The 16,072-nt window shown below is 50.5% G+C and overlaps 1 protein-coding gene and 1 pseudogene across 4 annotated transcripts in view; both read left to right on the forward strand.

Moving 5' to 3' along the window:
- Positions 1 to 7,096, forward strand: part of GJB1 (gap junction protein beta 1) — a 44,215-nt gene extending 37,119 nt beyond the window's left edge. Inside the window, exons 1-2 of one of the 4 annotated variants that reach the window (XM_036840681.1) lie at positions 136 to 224; positions 5,587 to 7,096. In XM_036840681.1, coding sequence (XP_036696576.1) covers positions 5,603 to 6,457 — 855 coding nt within the window. In that variant the 5' untranslated portion in view covers positions 136 to 224; positions 5,587 to 5,602 and the 3' untranslated portion in view covers positions 6,458 to 7,096. Of the gene's footprint in view, positions 1 to 135; positions 225 to 2,285; positions 2,516 to 5,179; positions 5,202 to 5,586 lie in introns of those variants that run through there. The other 3 variants (XM_036840682.1, XM_036840684.1, XM_036840683.1) reach the window with 3 other exon arrangements.
- An 8,604-nt stretch (positions 7,097 to 15,700) lies between these two features.
- On the forward strand, positions 15,701 to 16,063 carry LOC118888297 (annotated as a pseudogene).
- The last annotated feature ends 9 nt before the right edge of the window (positions 16,064 to 16,072 follow it).

Here is a 16,072-nt window from a genome sequence, read left to right on the forward strand (position 1 = left end):
TCTCTCCAAAGCCACTGGGAGCTCAGGGGATCAATCTTATTTAATGATTGTGTGTGGGAGGAGGTAGGGCTGGTTAATGTTTGTCTGGTTCCTCTTGGGCTGTGGGCCATATCTGGCTCCAGCCCTGGGCTCTTTGTCCCTCCCCTGGACTGGGCTGACAGTACCTAGTGACATAGTGCAGACACGCCTGCAGACATTCCCTGGGAAAGGGCAGCAGCAGCCAGGTGAGGAAGCTGGGGGCTGAGGGAGGTGGGCCCCGTGGGCTGGTGTGGCCCAGGAGGGCAGAAGCGGGGGCTGGGGAGAGGCGGGGGTTTTGCCTTCTCTTGGGCTCAGCATTCAGCCACTAAGATCCCTTCTCTGCTTCCCTCTGAGCTGGGCTGAGGCCCCTCCCGCCAGGCTTGCTTAGTTTCTCTCTGTAACCCCCAACTCATCCTCTTTCCAGGCTCCGTGTTGCTTCTGCTCTCACTCTTTTTTTCCCAGACAAGAATCCCCCTCATCTCCACAGGGTCAAATCCCCAGAAAGACTTGAGGGGCCCCCACCAAGCTCAGGGTGGCCAAGTTTATCTCTTTAAGACATTTCCTGCCACACAGGGTTAGGGTTAGGGTTCAGTGGGGCCTCTGGGCACTGCCAGGTGCTGTTTTCCTTCCCTGATTAGAAGGTAAACCAGGCGTGCAACCAACATGGGGGCTGTCAGCGGATGAATACAGTGCACTCAGCAGGCCCAGCCAACGGGGCCAAGATTTGGGAGCATGCGTTTCCATCTTCTTGAGGGAGACAGGGAGACTCAAGCTGAGCTTGGAGTAACTGACGATTGGGAGATCTAAAAGACGGGTGGCTCCCCCCCCCCAGCTGTTTAAAAGTTGTTCCAGCTGTTGGGAATGGCACTGCAGAATGCACGGACTTTCAGAAAATGAGATGGGGAGAGGAGAATAGAGACGAGAGGGGTTTGAATGGAGAGAAGTATATATGAGGATGCAGCAGAGCAATGGGGAAGGGACCCAGGCTTTGGTGAGGGGCCAACATGAATCCTAATCTGAGCTCCAGCACTGGCTTACCAGCTGTGTGATAAGTTACTCAGCTTCTTTGAGCCTCCATTTCCTCCTCTGTGAATTGCAGACAATAACCCACAGCTCACAGGGTTGTAGTGAGGATAAGAGTTAAGGAACAGACCACTTCTAGCACACAGTAGGTATTTCATAAATGGTGGCTGCTATAATAAGCCCAAGTAGAGAGCAACCGGAAGTCAGAGAGCTGATGGAGGCGTAAGAGGGTATAGTTCAAACAGTGATGAAGGGAGCTGATATTAGCAGTTCTATGGAAAGACCATGGCAGAGTGAGAGAAGAAGAAAACTGGAATGAGCTAGACTGGCCCTGACCCAAGCCTGGCCACAGAATACGTATGGCAGCGTGGAGGGAACAGTGCAGCGACTGAGGTGCTGTGGAACCACGGGGGGTAGGCAGGGAAGAGAAGCAGGTGAAGAGGCAGAGGGCTGGAGGAGTTTGGTCTTAGCCACGCCAAACTGATGAAGGCAGCCCAAAATTCAGGAGAAGATCTCAGAGAAAGGTCCCTGTCCTTCCCTGGCCAGAGGCTGCCTGTGAAACAGGGGAGGGAGTGTGGAGTCCGAGGCTGAGTGTAACCTCAGCCAGCCCAGCCAGGCCCCTCTTCCCCAAACCAGAAAGACACAAGGAGTTGGAAGGAGGTACAGGGAAGAGGTGGGAGCAGAAAGAGAGAGACAGACTTGATGAAAGTGTGTGTGTGTGCACGCATACCCACGCATGCTGGCACATGTGGAAAGGAGTATACGTTTTTGAGTTACGGGCCTGGTCTCAGAATGCAGTGTCCTTTAAGGAAGAGAGGTTGTCCGTGTACAAAGGCTTTGGCGTCAGAGGAAAACAAATTTGAAATTTGACTCTACCATTTAGCAGCAGTGCAGCTGTCACTGAGGTAAATCATTTAACCTCTCCGAGCCTCGACTGCCTTGTCTGAGAAGTGGGTATAATATTAGCTGGAGGCACTAAGGACAATCTCCTGATTTGGAACTGTGCTTGAGTGCTTGGGCAAATCTGAATATGAGGACAAGGCCAGAGCCTGACATGGTCAGAGAAGTCTTGTCCAATTAAACATGAGAGCAAAACACTCCTGGAGCAACACAGAGCATATCAATACCTGGACTTTAACCCAAAGTCACAAAAACAGTTTGGATTTCAAAATCAGGTAAGTCCCCTGGATGTTTTTGAAGTGAAACCCTTGAGGTATTGATGTTGACATAGGGATCAGCTCTCCTTCCAAAGGGAGAGCAAAAATTGAGATCCCAGTGCCTGCACAAGGGTCCTTAGGGGCCCCAAAGGGAGCTCCTGGCTATGTCCCAGAGGGCTCAAGAAGATGGGAGGCGGAGAGCTACAAGAACCTAGAAACTCAGGGGTGGCCAGGCTGTCTGTGGGGCACCGCTGAGGGACAGAGAGAAGAGAACACATGAAGTTTGCTTTGGGGTTTGAGGAAGCAGCTGGAGAAAGGTAAGGAAGGGGAAACAGAACAAATCAGGAGGCCGCCGAAAGCCCTGGGAAGGGAGGAGAGGAAAACAGCTGTGAGTTATAGGAAAGGGGAGAAGGGCTAGAGGAGAATAAAAGCCAGACCAATCTTCGATCTCTCTGTTTCTAAAAACGCACTCATAGAAAGAAAAATGATCATTGTAGCTGAGGCAGTAAAGCCTTATGGGAAAGAGTATGGGCTCTGGAGTCAGCTTGACCTGGCTCAAATCCCAGCTCTGGCACGTACTCACTGCACGGCCCTTGTGACACTGGGGTAAGTCCCTTCACCTTCCTTTGCCTCAGTTTCCTCGTCTGTGACATGAGGATTACAAATAACACCTCCATCACGGGGTTGTTCTGAGGTTCACGTGAGATCATGTGCGTGCAAGGGCCTGGCATGAAACAGGGGCTCAGGAAATGGTTATTCTTAATAATGCTCCTCGACCACCTGTTTTTTTTTTTTTTTTTTTTTTCCTTTTTTTAAAAAAATTTTTATTTATTTATTTATTTATTTATGGCTGTGTTGGGTCTTCGTTTCTGTGCGAGGGCTTCCTCCAGTTGCGGCAAGCGGGGGCCACTCTTCATCGCGGTGCGCGGGCCTCTCACTATCGCGGCCTCTCTAGTTGCGGAGCACAGGCTCCAGACGCGCAGGCTCAGTAGTTGTGGCTCACGGGCCTAGTTGCTCCGCAGCATGTGGGATCTTCCCAGACCAGGGCTCGAACCCGTGTCCCCGCATTGGCAGGCAGATTCTCAACCACTGCGCCACCAGGGAAGCCCCGACCACCTGTTTTTGACTCTAACAAACATGTCTCACTGGATGAAGCATTTCTTCCCGGGGTACCTCCTGTAGCAGCTGTGCCTTCAGAATCCCAGGCTTGGGAGAAAGGGCACCTGCGTCCCTGCTTTTCCCACACTGGTTTAGGCCCACAGCATAAACTGGCTGAGGCTTTTTTGTTAAGCTAAATGAAGAAACCTTGTTCAGAGGAGTAATCTATCTCCCATGGACCGTCCCTTCGTCCCCTAGTTCCTGTCATTGCGTTCCGTTCCCCCCAGCTTTTCCAGCGCTAATACCCTACCCTTGCCCCTACAACAACCACTGCCCCTGCGTCCAGGCCTGTGTGCTCTCACAGCCAGTTCCCGGCTTCCAGCATGATCTCCTTGCAACTTAATGGCAGAAGTGGTGGGAGGGAGAAGGAGGCCTTCTTTGCCTGCCTAAGGGACAGAGGGGAATTTCTTCCCTAGAGCAACCGACAAGCTCAGGAAACCAGGAGTTACGATGTATGCTTGACTTGGGGGCAGGGCAGCAATGGAACAGTCTGTTCTGTCTGAGAGAGACACTATAGGTCAACAACAGCATTGGGAAGGAAAAAAGAGGGATATTGGGTTTGGCAGATCACTTAGTTCCTCCGAAGCCACATTGTTTTCTCTTCCTGATAAGGTTTTTACTTCCCTTGATCACCAACTATGAAATTGCAGCTGCGCTAAGAACTTTTGCAGGTTGCTTCTTTGAACCTTACCGTAACCCTGGGTATTAACCCCGTTTATAGATGAACACGGCAGACTCAGAGGTTCGGTAACTCAGCCCAAAGTTGTAGCCAGTGAAGAACCAGGATTCAGACCCAAAGCTAGGTGACTCTTACCTATTCCATCTTCTAACTTTCTGTTTGCTTGCTTAATTAACGTTTGCTTTCTCCTCCTGGCTTGTCCCCACCTGGCCACCCTCGATACGGGCTCAAGGAGGGATGGTCAGGGTTTGCTCCATGACACTGGAGTTGGACTGTACTCACTGGTCAGCAGCTTCCTTGTTTCTTGTGCTTTTATGGGTAGCATTAGCCTTTGCTTTTGTTGCTGCTGCTGCTGCTGTTGTTGTCATTAACTGCCAGGCTTCGCTTTTGTGGACACCATCTGCAAAAGCACAAGGATTATACCGTGGAAAGAGCCTAGACTTCTGCTGCGGATACCTTTGTGTTTCATGTTACTCAAACACTTCAGCTGTGTGATCTTGAGTGAGCTACTTAACTTATCTGAGCTTCAGCTTCCTCAGCTGGAAAGACTGGGGTAACAGTCCTTAGACGCTTGCTAAATGGGTCAAAAGAAAGAATGTATGGGAAAACGCTTAGCACAGTTCCTGGCTTGATAAATGTGAGCTCCCTTTCCTAACCTCAAGCTCACCCATTCCCTGGAGAGGATCTAAGCCTAGGAAAAATCCTGCTGAATCTAAGTTTCTAGTAGAGTCACCGGAGAGGGCCTCAGCCCAGAGCCTCGTGGTTCCCCCGGGTCCCCTCTTACATGCACCTGTCTTTGTTCCATCTTCCCCCCGCCCGCCCCGCTGTGGCCATTCTTCTGGTGGGGCTATGGGGCGGGTGCGGCGATGGACCGGGCGGGCACAGAACAGGTGGGTGCAGGCTGGGTGTCCGGCGCTGGGACACAAGTGCTCTGTGTGTAGGGTGGGCGGAAGTCAGGGCGTTTGATCTGAATTCTAAAGGGCGTTGTTCAGAGCCCCACAAAGGTCCCATTGTGCAGACACTGGGTATAAAGCAGCATATGACTCCCCAGCACCGGGCGGCGATGAATTGGGACGCAGGCGCGGACCCAGGGACCACTCCCCCTGCACAGACATGAGACCATAGGGGACCTGTCTGGGTGGCCTCAGGGATAGGCGCTCCCCAAGGTAATGAGGCTTTGTTGGGTTTGCCCCAGGTCCAGACTTAAGGAGCTGGGGGAGGGGGAGCTAAAGAGGATGGCCGATGGCAGAACAAGATGGGCCTGACAGCAAAGGGCAGGAGAGGAAAGAATGTTGGATGAAGGCGAAGAAGGGAGATGGGGCTCAGGGAGGTCAAGTCATCAAGTGAATGAGGGAGGAGGAGAAGGCGGAGGAAGAGAAAGAGAAGGAGAGGCTAGCACGGGAGAGGGGGTGGTGAGGAAAGCTATGACTCTCCTTCTTCCTTTCTTGTCACTGGCTCTTGGAAGGGGTAAGGGGGTGTCAGGCAGTGTTACGGTGTCTGGCTTTCGGCCCCAGCTTCCTGACAGCTTGCTCTGTGGCTCATGTTTTGCAGGTGTGAATGAGGCAGGATGAATTGGACAGGTTTGTACACCTTGCTCAGTGGTGTGAACCGGCATTCTACTGCCATTGGCCGAGTGTGGCTCTCGGTCATCTTTATCTTCAGAATCATGGTGCTGGTGGTGGCTGCTGAGAGTGTGTGGGGTGACGAGAAGTCTTCCTTCATCTGCAACACCCTCCAGCCTGGCTGCAACAGCGTCTGCTACGACCACTTTTTCCCCATTTCCCATGTGCGTCTGTGGTCTCTGCAGCTCATCTTGGTTTCCACCCCAGCTCTCCTCGTGGCCATGCACGTGGCTCACCAGCAGCACATAGAAAAGAAAATGCTGCGACTTGAGGGCCACGGGGACCCCCTACACCTGGAGGAGGTGAAGAGGCACAAGGTCCACATCTCAGGGACACTGTGGTGGACCTATGTCATCAGCGTGGTCTTCCGGCTGCTGTTCGAGGCCGCCTTCATGTACGTCTTTTATCTGCTCTACCCTGGCTACGCCATGGTGCGGCTGGTCAAATGTGAGGCCTACCCCTGCCCCAACACAGTGGACTGCTTCGTGTCCCGCCCCACGGAGAAAACCGTCTTCACCGTCTTCATGCTGGCCGCCTCCGGCATCTGCATCATCCTCAACGTGGCCGAGGTGGTGTACCTCATCTTCCGGGCCTGTGCCCGCCGAGCCCAGCGCCGCTCCAATCCGCCCTCCCGCAAGGGCTCCGGGGGCTTCGGCCACCGCCTCTCACCTGAGTACAAGCAGAACGAGATCAACAAGCTGCTCAGCGAGCAGGACGGCTCCCTGAAAGACATACTGCGCCGCAGCCCCGGCACCGGGGCCGGGCTGGCCGAGAAGAGTGACCGCTGCTCGGCCTGCTGATGCCACAGACCAGGCAACCTCCCTTCCCGTCCCCGACCCTGCACGGGCCTGCCCCTCCTTCTCCCCTGCCGGTGCACAGGCCTCGGACTGCTAGGGATTGCTCCATCAAAACCTTCCTTCCCTCCCAACTTCCCTTCCTTCCAGGGCCTTCTGCCTCAGGGGCTGAAGGGGTGGGGAGCTGGAGGCCACCCACGCCAGCACTCAAGGCTACTGGGGGTGTGGGCCGTGCTCGTTGCCTGCATCCCTTCCACTTCCCTCTTCCTCTCCCTGGGACCACTGGGGACCAGAGGTAGGATGCTCTGACAACATCTCCAATTATGAAACTAATCTTAACCCCGTGCTGTCAGATACCCTATTTCTGGAGTCACATCAGTAGGGAGGGATGTGGGCAAGTGGAGTGGAGGGAGGGTGCTGTGGACGTGTGGGTGGAGAAGGGAGGGTAGCAAACGCAAGAAAAGGAGGAACAGTGCTTGCCGGCCCAAGGAAAAGGAGGACATGTCTGGGGTGGAGGAGGTAGGGAGGGAGAAGCAGGCAGATAAGCTGGAGTGGGGGTTGGTCAGGGCTGCCTTTGCCTCTGGTCCCTAAGGCCTCTCTCTGCCTGAAATGTTACACATTAAACAGGATTTTACAGTAAACGAAGAGGTGGCTTGTGTGTTTGTGAAGTTCTTTCTCCTGCAACCTCTGACCACCCCTGGATGAGCTGGCCTTGGCTTTTTGCTGATCAAGAAAGGAATGGGCAAAAGAGATAGTGACTTGAGTAGCTGAAACTGCCAAGGAGGGATCGCCACCCCCCAGGCCGGGCAAAACCAGGCCCGGGGCCATTCTCTCCTGTTTTTTGTTGTTTTGGTTTGGGGCTCCGCCCCCCCCCCATTTTTTAATAACAGCTTTATTGGGCTCTAATTCACTTACCCCTTCCTCTGATGTGATTTTTTCATCCATTTTAAGTATACGGTTTATTGAGTTTTGGTAATTGTGGGCAGTTTCGTAAACATGACCACGATCTATTATAAAACATCTACATTCCCTCAAAAAGTTTCCTTGGGCCCCTTCCTCTGAGTTTAAAAAGATTAAAACGACAACTCCTCCTGGAGAGACAGGAAATGATAGAGAAAGTTCGCAAGTCGGAGAGGGTAGCCGGCATCCCCTTGGCTCCACCCACACGTCCCCTGCACTCCTGGGAGAAATATGCCCTGTTCTTCCTCGAAACTCAGCGCTCACTGCTGATTGATGCCCCCAAGCCACCCATTGGATTGCATAGTGACTCTGACCCCTTTCCTCCGACATAGCCCCAGATTCTACCCTCCTCCCCAGTTTCCTTCCCTCAGGAATCAATGCCTCCCACCCCAGAGATGCCTCTAACACAGGTCAAACATTTCACAGCAGCAGCAGCAGTTTCCTGGCCAGCATCAGTCGCCCAAGAAGCAGGTAGCCCCCTCTCCCTCGGTCAGCTGTGGTAGGAAGAGCTCCAGGCTGGCACTTGATAAAGCTGGGTTCAACTCCTGGTTCTGTCACTTAGTAGCAAGGCATTCCCTTCCCCAAGCTTCAGCTTCCTTGTGAGCAAACAAGGGCTGGCCTAGCACCTCTCTAAGCTCCCTTTAACACTCTGGGCTGCTCGGATTCCCAAAGGACTCCCCCGGTTCCATGAGGGTTCCCCATCACAGAGTCACTGCCCTCACCAATGGCCCCTCGGAGTAAGAGTTTTCCCCACAGTAAGTTTCTCCCCTCAGCTTCCCTACCTCTTAATAGAAAAAATTATTTGCCACTCCCTCTCAGAGAATGCTGACTCCCTGTGGGAAGTATATCAGAAAGGAAGAGAAAATCAGGCATAATCTTATCAGAATTGTTCTCCAGAAACAGTCTTTTCCCTTCAGACAGAAAGCCTGGAAGGGCTCCTCATTCAAGGAGGTTTCTCCTTTAGAAAAGAAAGGAGAGAGTAAGTATTCCTTTCCCACACACTCAGCAATCCTGAGAGAGAGCTTCCCCCTCTCTTAAAAGAGAGACATTCCTTTCCTGCAAGAAATTTCCTTCCTCCTTAGAAACAGACAGCATACTCTGTCAGAGGAGAGGTCCCCACCCCCTCATGGTAGGGAGATTTCTTTTCTTATTGAAATCCACCCACACACAACACAACACAACACAACACAACACAACACAACACAACACAACACAAACAACAGCAACTCCTCTCTGTCCAAGAGGCCATCGAGAGAAAGCTTTTCTTTTTAAAAATCCATCCTGGTTCAACAAAGGAACTTCATGCCCTTCTCACATTGAGAAATGTTAAATCCCTCACCTCAGACATCTAGTTTCTCTTCAGAAGATTCTACGAATCCCCCTTGGAAAGAGGTTCCATCTCCAGATCCAGACTTTCCTCTCCAGGGGGCAGTGGTGGGACAATAAAGCTACCGGACTGGGTGTTCCAGCCAAAAGGAGGACTCTCACTCTTGTTTGCTGTGAAGCAGGTGGGAGCAGGCCAAAGGAAGCTTGAGGGGGGCTGGTGTACACAAGATAGCAAGGAGGGTGTGGCAGGCTAACCCCAGGACTGACTTTTGTATTTGAGGCTCTGTCACAATCGTGTAAGGGAGAAACAGGAGGCAAGCGGGGCTTAGTACTTGCCACACAGTAGACACTTGGAAGAGTGACCGGGGTAGTGAAGACGGTGATGGAATTCGGAAACCTGGTTCTCCATTTATTAGCTCTAGCCCCTTGGACACATCATACTTACCCTTTCCGAGTCTCAGCTTCCTCATCTGCGATATAGGATTGATGATAACCTCTCTACCTCTTTCACAGAGCTTTTGTGAGAATCAAACAAGATGTGTTCAAAAGCTGGTTACATACGCACTGTAAAGTAAGGAATGATAGTATCACGAGCACTGAGGCCACAGCCTTAGGGCATGCTAGAACTCACAACGAGCCAGAAAGGAGTGAGGCCGGTTCAGCTAGGCTGGAGATAGTGGAAGGAACTAGGCAACACTAGGGTTGGCTCCCCGAGGGAATGGACAGCAGTCCAAACAGCAAAGTCCAGGAGATGTCGCAAACTTCTCTTGAGCATGATCCATTTAAGGGTCGATATTCAAGGGGTCTGATCTGGAGGTAGAAAAGGCCTGGTAATAGGAGCTTCTTGCACTCTCTCTCATGGCACTTGTGCTTCTAGGGACATTTATGGTCTTCTAAAGGCATCTGTGTGCAGAGATACCAGGAGCTGGGGACAAAGGAAGAGAGTCAGCTCCTGGATGAAGGGACTGGCCGAACTAGGAGAGTAGTCAAGGCCCCAGCCAACTGAGTTGGGATTTCAAAGCAGGCTGCAGTCTCCATAGAGAATTGGCATGGCAACCATGAACTGATTCAGATGCCCAATCAGACAGCCTGGGTGCACACAGTGGTGGCTAGAAGGGACTGCTTGCTCCATTTACTGATTCCACAGTACTTAAATGCCAGACCTGACCTGTGGGAGAGAAGGGGCTATAAAAGCCCACCAAGCTGGGCTCTCTTTGATCCCTGGACTAGGCCAGTCTGAACCTGTCAGGTGGGGAAAGGATTGGGGCACTCTAGGGAGGGGGAATAAAGCAGGCAGAAACCACACAGATGTCTGAAAGTGTATGGTATTGTCTTCAGACTTAGACTAATAATCTGCTGCGAGGGATTTGAGGAGGGGAATGGCTAGAGGGGAGGTAGGACAGGTAAACTCTGACCATCATATGATGGGCCTCGTACATCACTATAAGGGGTTAAGACTCTCCTATGGCTGGTGGAAACCATTAAGGGTTTTGAGTAGGGGAGTGCCACCTTCAGATTTGCGGTTGGAGAGCTCACTCTGGCAGCTACAGACAGTGGATTGGGGGTTGGAAAAATGAGAGGCAGAATGACCAGCTATGGAACTGGGGCAATAGCCCAAGTGGGGCCTGTGGGACTCATACAGTGGCAGGAGGAATAAGAGGAGACCAACATAAGAGACACTTCGGATGTAGAATCGACCCCAGGACTTGATGTCTGAGTGTGGGGAGATGGAGGAGCCAGAGATAATTTAGCGGTTTCCTTCCCCTTCCTTGACTGGCAGACTCCTAATCATTCAAGACTCAGCTCAAAAGTCATTTCCTATGTGAAGCCCTCAACTCTCTTCTCCTCGCCCCCTCCCAAGTCCCTCAGGGAGAAGGAGTCCTCCCCCCATTCTGAATCCCCACAGGATGTTGTAGTAGTGCGGTTGATTAGAGCGCTTGTCAAATTGTGTGCTAATTACTTTCACAACCTTGGCACACAATAGGTGCTTAGCCTGTTGAATTAAGGGCAGCAGGGAAGAGGACAGAGGCATGTGCAAAGGCTCAGAGTCTTGAAGGAGTAGAGTGTGTTCTAGAGCAAAGAATGCCAGGAATGGCAGGTGGGGGGCGTCATAGGAGGTGAGACTGGCAAAGTAGGTTGGGGCCAGGTCATGAAGGGTCTCATATGCTGTGTGGAGAAATTTACACAGGAATTTGAACTCTCAGCTGTCGCAGGCAGGACCCTTCTTTTTTTTTTTTTAATTTTTTTTAATTAATTAATTTTTATTTTTGGCTGTGTTGGGCCTTCGTTTCTGTGCGAGGGCTTTCTCTAGTTGCGGCAAGCGGGGGCCACTCTTCATCGCGGTGCGCGGGCCTCTCACTATCGCGGCCTCTCTTGTTGCGGAGCACAGGCTCCAGACGCGCAGGCTCAGTAGTTGTGGCTCACGGGCCCAGCTGCTCCACGGCATGTGGGATCTTCCCAGACCGGGGCTCGAACCCGTGTCCCGTGCATCGGCAGGCAGACTCTCAACCACTGCGCCACCAGGGAAGCCCCAGGACCCTTCTTTTTTAAAAGTTAGGCCCCTACTAGACTTGTAGGCAATTCTGTACTCATCATGGCAGGCAGACTGTGGAGATCTTGAGGAGATCCAAGATCGATGCATTAAGGTTGACGGTGAACTGTGGAAGAAATGGCAGAGCGATTTGACAGTGGACTTCAATGGACTTCAAAGAGAAAGTGTAATTTACTCAGGATGGTGACCGGATGTCTTCCACGTCAACTGAAGCCCCTGTGAAAAGTCGGTACGGCATAGTGACCTTCGCCAAGTCACTTGGCCACTCTATGCCTCAGTTTCCTCTTCTGTAAAATAGAGATAATAATAGTACATATGTCACAGGGCTGTAGTGAGGATCAAATGCATTCATTACATAAAAAGCACTGAGAATATTGCCTAGTTGATAGTAAGCTCTATACAGGTGTGTATTTCTATTTCCTCTCACCATCTTTGCCACCCTCCAACGATTCACCAGCTCTTTGAAACACTGAACTAAACTCCTTGTCTCACCTAACGGTGCTTTCTTGACTGTCTAGTTGTCAATTGCCGTGTGTGTGCTGAAGTACGCAAGTCTGCATGTTTGCACACACGTAGCGGTACATATGGCCACATTCAGATATAAGTGGAAGGATGGCTGTCGGGGGGTGGCGGTCTTAATTCTTAATGTAGTTTTAATGAAAAGCATGTGTCTCAATCATAATAAAGTCTGAAACTTTATTCCCAGTCTTACAAACAACTTAGGCGGATGAAAGGAAAGGAGACTGCTTATGGAGCACCCAGTATGGACCAGTTTTGGTGCTAAATTAAGCACTTACATACATCATCTCAGTAATGGCAACGTAGCTATTACTATACCCATGCTTATAGATGAGGAAATGGAGGGTCAGAGAGGTTAAGTAATATGTCCAGCTGAAAACTGCAGCGCTAGAATGAACACTTAGGCCTATTCTAATCCAAAATCTGTGCTAGCTCCTCTACACCAAAGTAACCACTCTACGCTGCCTCAGGAAGGGTTTCATGATGGAGGGGTGAGGTGGGGGAAGCTCAGCACGATATGAAAATATTAAACTGCTGGAAAACAAGATGTGCTTTGTGGGGGCCCTAAGGTTAAGAGAGAGAAACGGTGAAAGCTGAGGAAGGGGCTGCCCTGTGCTCAGACAGGGAAGGGCAGTCTGGAGGGAGAGGGTGTCTTCTGAGATCTCTGCCGGGAGCAGGATCCAGAAACTGTCCATCCCTGGGAAGCAAGGCAATGTGGGGAGTGCAGGCAAGATGGGGCGAGAGAGTTATTCAGAACCCGTACCTTTCAACCCCCTAGATCAAGATAAGCATTTGAAAACTCCACCATTTCTTTCCCTTAACCTTAGGGATCTCAAACACATGCTTGGTTTTCCAGCAGTTCCCTTGCCCCTTTCTCTTTCCCCTCCGCCTTTCCTTCAAGGGGACAAAGCCTTTCATTCCACAATTAGAGATAAAAAAAGTCTTGAAAAGCAGATACTTTGGGGGATTAATGCCAAAAAAAAATCATTCATGCTAAAATATAATCAATTCACCAGCAAAGAAAGTCTGGTAAGTTAGCTTCCCAAACCTTTCTCAAGTCCCTTTCCTCCTCAGCAGTCCCATCGTGCTGCTGCCTTCCTTCAGGCCTTGAAATTATCTCCTAACTGATAATGTGGACAATAAAAACTAATGTTTAGGGGGCTTCCCTAGTGGCGCAGTGGTTAAGAATCCGCCTGCCAATGCAGGGGACACGGGTTCGAGCCCTGGTCCGGGAAGATCCCACATGCCGCGGAGCAACTAAGCCCGTGCACCACAACTACTGAGCCTGTGCTCTAGAGCCTGCGAGCCACAACTACTGAGCCCGCGTGCCACAACTACTGAAGCCCGCGCGCCTAGAGCCTGTGCTCCACAACAAGAGAAGCCACCGCAATGAGAAGCCCGCGCTCCACAATGAAGAGTAGCTCCTGCTCGCCGCAACTAGAGAAAGCCCGCGGGCAGCAACGAAGACCCAACGCAGCCAAAATCAATCAATCAATAAATTAATTAATTTTTTTAAAAAAGCTAATATTTATTAAGTGCTTGCTGTGTGCTGGGCACTGTGCTAAACCGTATCTCCCTTAATCCTCACTATCCATGGAGGTAAGCACCATTATTGCCCCAATTTACAGATGAGGAAACAGGTCACGTAGTAACTTGGTCAGACCAAACAGCTAGGAAAGAAAGGGCTGAGCCGGGGTTCTGGAACTCATGTCTGCCAGAGGCCATAGGCAAAGCACATACCCATTTCCGTGCCACTGGCTCCCTGTAACTGGCCTCCCAGGTTTCTTCAGCACCCAGTTCTCCTCCACCCACCCAGACATGCTGGAGTCACCTTAAAACATGAAGCCTATCCTGCCAGTTCTTTGTGAAAATCCTTTAATGGCTTTCCACCGTTTTGAGGATAAGGTATGACTGTTTCAGTTTGCCAGGACCGAGGGGTTTCCCGGGTTGCTGGGCTTTCATGGCTAAAACTGGGGAGGTCCTGGGCAAACTGAGATGGTTGGTCACCCTAGCAGGGCGTGGCATTGGATGCCTTTCACAACCCGATCCCTTCTCACCCAGCAACAGCTCCCACCATTCCTCACCCCTTTTACTGTGCCCTCTCCACGTCCTCTGCAGCCCAACCACCCTTCCCTGAAGACACTCCGAGATCCCTTTTACCTCCATGCCTTTGTGCACACTGATCCCTGCACCTCTATGCTGCCTGATAAACTATCCACTCTTCATGAGAACCCAGCTCCCATAGCACCTCTGTGGTCTTTCTTGATTCCCTGGGACGGAATGAATAACAATTACCTTCTACCTTGACCATTTTATTGACACGTGAGTCTTCCCCAGGGTCAGACTAGGGTGAGGCAATCAAGGCACCTGGGGTGCAAAATTTAAGGAGGCATTCGCTCTCGGGGTTGCTCAAATGCCAACCCTATACTCGCCTGACCCCAGCAGTGAGTGCCTCCTTAAACTTTGCACCCTAAGTACCTTAATTGCCTCACCTTAGTCCCAGCCTTGGTCCTATCAGACTGGGGAGTTCTCAAGAACAGACCCCAAGTTCTTACTCATCTTCGTATCCCTAGTGATTAGCACAAGGGTGGGCACAGAGCGGAAATCTAGTTGCACAAATGACATCAAACCCTTCTCCGTTCCAGTAGGGGAAGGAGGTAGGAGAGCCAGATGGCTTTGGGCCCTGCTGAGGATGGGAGAAGGTGAAAGCAAATTAACAGACTTCATCCTGGCCTGGGGTATGAGGATAGCTTTTCATCAGGTGGTTTTACCCTTGGCACCTGGCAGATCTGGGGCTCTTCCTACTTCTCTGGTCTCTCCCTCTCAGTTCCTTTCGCTGGTTAACCGGAGATATTCTCCAAGGTACCATTTTTTTTTTGTCCTTTTCTCTCCTTATTTTCCCCTGAATGATCCTGTCCACTCCCAGAGCTTCAGCTAGGAGCCCTCTGTAGATGACTTCTAAATTGACACCTCATGCATTATGCTGAGTGAAACAAGTCGAGATAGAGAGAGACAAATACTGTGTGATATCACTCATATGTATAAGTGAATCCAAAAAAGCCGAACTCATAGAAACAGAGAGTAAAACGGTGGTTTGCAGGGGCCAGGGGGTGGGGAAAATGGGGAGATGTTGCTCAAAGGGTATACACTTCCAGTTCTAATATGAATAAGTTCTGGGGATCTAAGGTACAGCATGGTGACTATAGTTAACAACACTGTATCATGTACTTGAAAGTTGCTATGAGAGATCTTAGAAGTTCTTACCGCAAAAAAGAAACGGTAATTATATGACAGGATGGAGGTGTTGGCTAACGCTATGGTGGTAATCATTTTGCAACATATAAGTGCATCAAATCAACACACTGTACACCTCAAACTTATACAATGCTATATATCAATTACATCCCAATAAAGCTGGAAAAAACCAGACAACTCATCTCTCTTTTAAGCCTCAGATCCACATTTCCAACTGCCTAGTTTATATGGTAATATCTAGCATCAGTATTGCTCTTTCATATCCATTTTCTCATCTGACCTTTGCAACAGTTCTGTGAGAAAGTCAGGGCAGAATATGAATGTATTTTTTAGGGGAGACTCGAAAAGGTAGGCTTGCCCAAGTTTTAGTGGCAGAGCTATGATTAAGAACTCAAGTTTGGGTGTTCTTTCTGTTATGCCATGTTGCACAGCCCACCACATGGATGTTTCAATGGAGTCTCAAACCCAACGTGATCAAAACCTCAACTTGCTACCAACCTCCTCCTACCCCTACTCCCCTGAAAAAACAAACAAACCCAAAAAACAAAACAACAAAACCCTGCCTCTAATGTTTCCCAGCTTGGTTAAAGGTGTCTCACGTTTGCTGTTTCAGGCATCTTGGAGCCTGTGGAGGCCTGCTGGGAACAGGACTTCTAAAACGACAAATATGTCTCGAAGGTTGTGGCCCAAGGCCACTTTTGCTGGCTATAAGCGGTGTCTCCAGAACCAGAGGGAGCCTACAGCTCTTCTTAAAATTGAAGGTGTTTATGCTCGGGATGAAACTGAATTCTATCTAGGCAAGAGATGTGCTTAGGTGTACAAAGCAAAGAACAACACAGTTAACTCCTGGTGGAAAACCTAACAAAACCAGAGTAATCTGGGGAAAGGTAACTCACGCTCATGGAAACTGTGGCATGGTTTGTGCCAAATTCCGAAGGAACCTTCGTGCTAAGGCCATTGGACACAGAATCAGTGTGACGCCGTACCCTTCAAGGACTTAAATTTATTGA

The sequence above is a fragment of the Balaenoptera musculus genome, chromosome X (genome assembly GCF_009873245.2).
Source record: "Balaenoptera musculus isolate JJ_BM4_2016_0621 chromosome X, mBalMus1.pri.v3, whole genome shotgun sequence".
Classification (NCBI taxonomy): Eukaryota; Metazoa; Chordata; class Mammalia; order Artiodactyla; family Balaenopteridae; genus Balaenoptera; species Balaenoptera musculus.